Source organism: Micropterus salmoides, unplaced genomic scaffold (genome assembly GCF_014851395.1).
Source record: "Micropterus salmoides isolate LMB-PRFRI ecotype aquatic unplaced genomic scaffold, ASM1485139v1 Ms_hic_scaffold_12, whole genome shotgun sequence".
Taxonomy (NCBI): domain Eukaryota; kingdom Metazoa; phylum Chordata; class Actinopteri; order Centrarchiformes; family Centrarchidae; genus Micropterus; species Micropterus salmoides.
Window position 1 is genome coordinate 5,152,533 of NW_024040263.1, and position 1,273 is coordinate 5,153,805.

At 40.2% G+C, this 1,273-nt stretch overlaps 1 protein-coding gene across 1 annotated transcript in view; it reads right to left on the reverse strand.

The window, feature by feature from the left end:
- LOC119898946 (synaptogyrin-3-like) overlaps positions 1-977 on the reverse strand; it is a 16,165-nt gene extending 15,188 nt beyond the window's left edge. The window contains exon 1 of the mRNA XM_038713286.1: positions 936-977. Coding sequence (XP_038569214.1) covers positions 936-977 — 42 coding nt within the window. The remainder of the gene's footprint in view (positions 1-935) is intronic.
- Between the last annotated feature and the right edge of the window lie 296 nt (positions 978-1,273).

Below are 1,273 nucleotides of genomic sequence, written 5' to 3' on the forward strand. Positions count from 1 at the left end.
AGAAATTGTAGGTCACCAACAAGGATAGGCCACATCTCACAGCCTGTATCAGCATATGTAATTTGTTCAGCTGTCATTGAGACAGTTCAGTTGTCAGGAGACTTACAATTACAGACAATGGACCCAAACTGGTCACAACATCTACTAGGGAGGAGTCAAAGTCATTCATATCCCTGTTGACCAGAGACCCACCCTTCCCAGTGGGTCAGTTTCCATTTCAAACGTCACAGTGCTACAGTCATCTGTACTTCTGTTGTGGAGTTACTGGTATCACCTCCACCCTCCATTACTACAGAATAAACAATAGAGAGGTTTGTACTGGTATACACCAGTCTGAAGTTTCAGCAGAGCAGCAGAGGTTTTAAGTGACTGTGTCAAAACGTTGCAGCATTACTATATCGTGAGTAGAATGACAAAGTATATATGCTTTCAATGTATTCAGTATAAGAATCTATAAGAAGAAATATGGGCTTGTCTGGTACAGACAAGGAGATGACATTACTTATTACTGTATATAATAAGCCATGTTTTAAAATCAATGGGCTCATCATCACCTTAATACAGTTCAAATGCTCAGTTAAACAGTTACTATAGCTTCAACATAATACAGTGTCACTATAGTATGTGAACAGAGGTAGTCCTGTGATTATCATTCACTGCTTCGCCACAAGATGTGCTTTCATGCCAATACCATCACCTCAAACCAACGTTACCAGCCATTATACACACCTGCCAAAAACACGCAAGTAATTCCAGCGCACGTGGGACTCTTCTTTAATGTGAACAAGATATATTTAAGCCCCTGGTATCTATTGAAACTGGCACAAACCTGCCTCTGACATATACAAACTCCAAATACTGTCTGCGAATACTATGTGTCCTCATTCACTACAAAATAGTGTGATGTGTGAGAAATATCAGAGCAGTGGTCTTACCTTGGACAATCGAGGAAGCTCAGATGTCAGTAGGAAACGCATAGGCTACCATGTGGTGTCAGTGGTGACATCACAGCCTGTTGAACCTGTTTTCTTCTGGAATTAGAAACATTTGACTTCCCACAACCTGAAAACACACCCTCTGTATCTGTTTATCTAATACAAGCACACCTTGTTTACCAGCTTCCCACAAATGAGTCTACCTTTGTACAGTCACATGTTCCCTGAATGCAAACTTATTCTCTGATAGAAATTTACAGGATCTTGGTTCAAAAAAGGTGACAATGCAGTTCCTTATCAAATTCTTTATGATTTCTCAGCTCTAGTGTACGAGACTT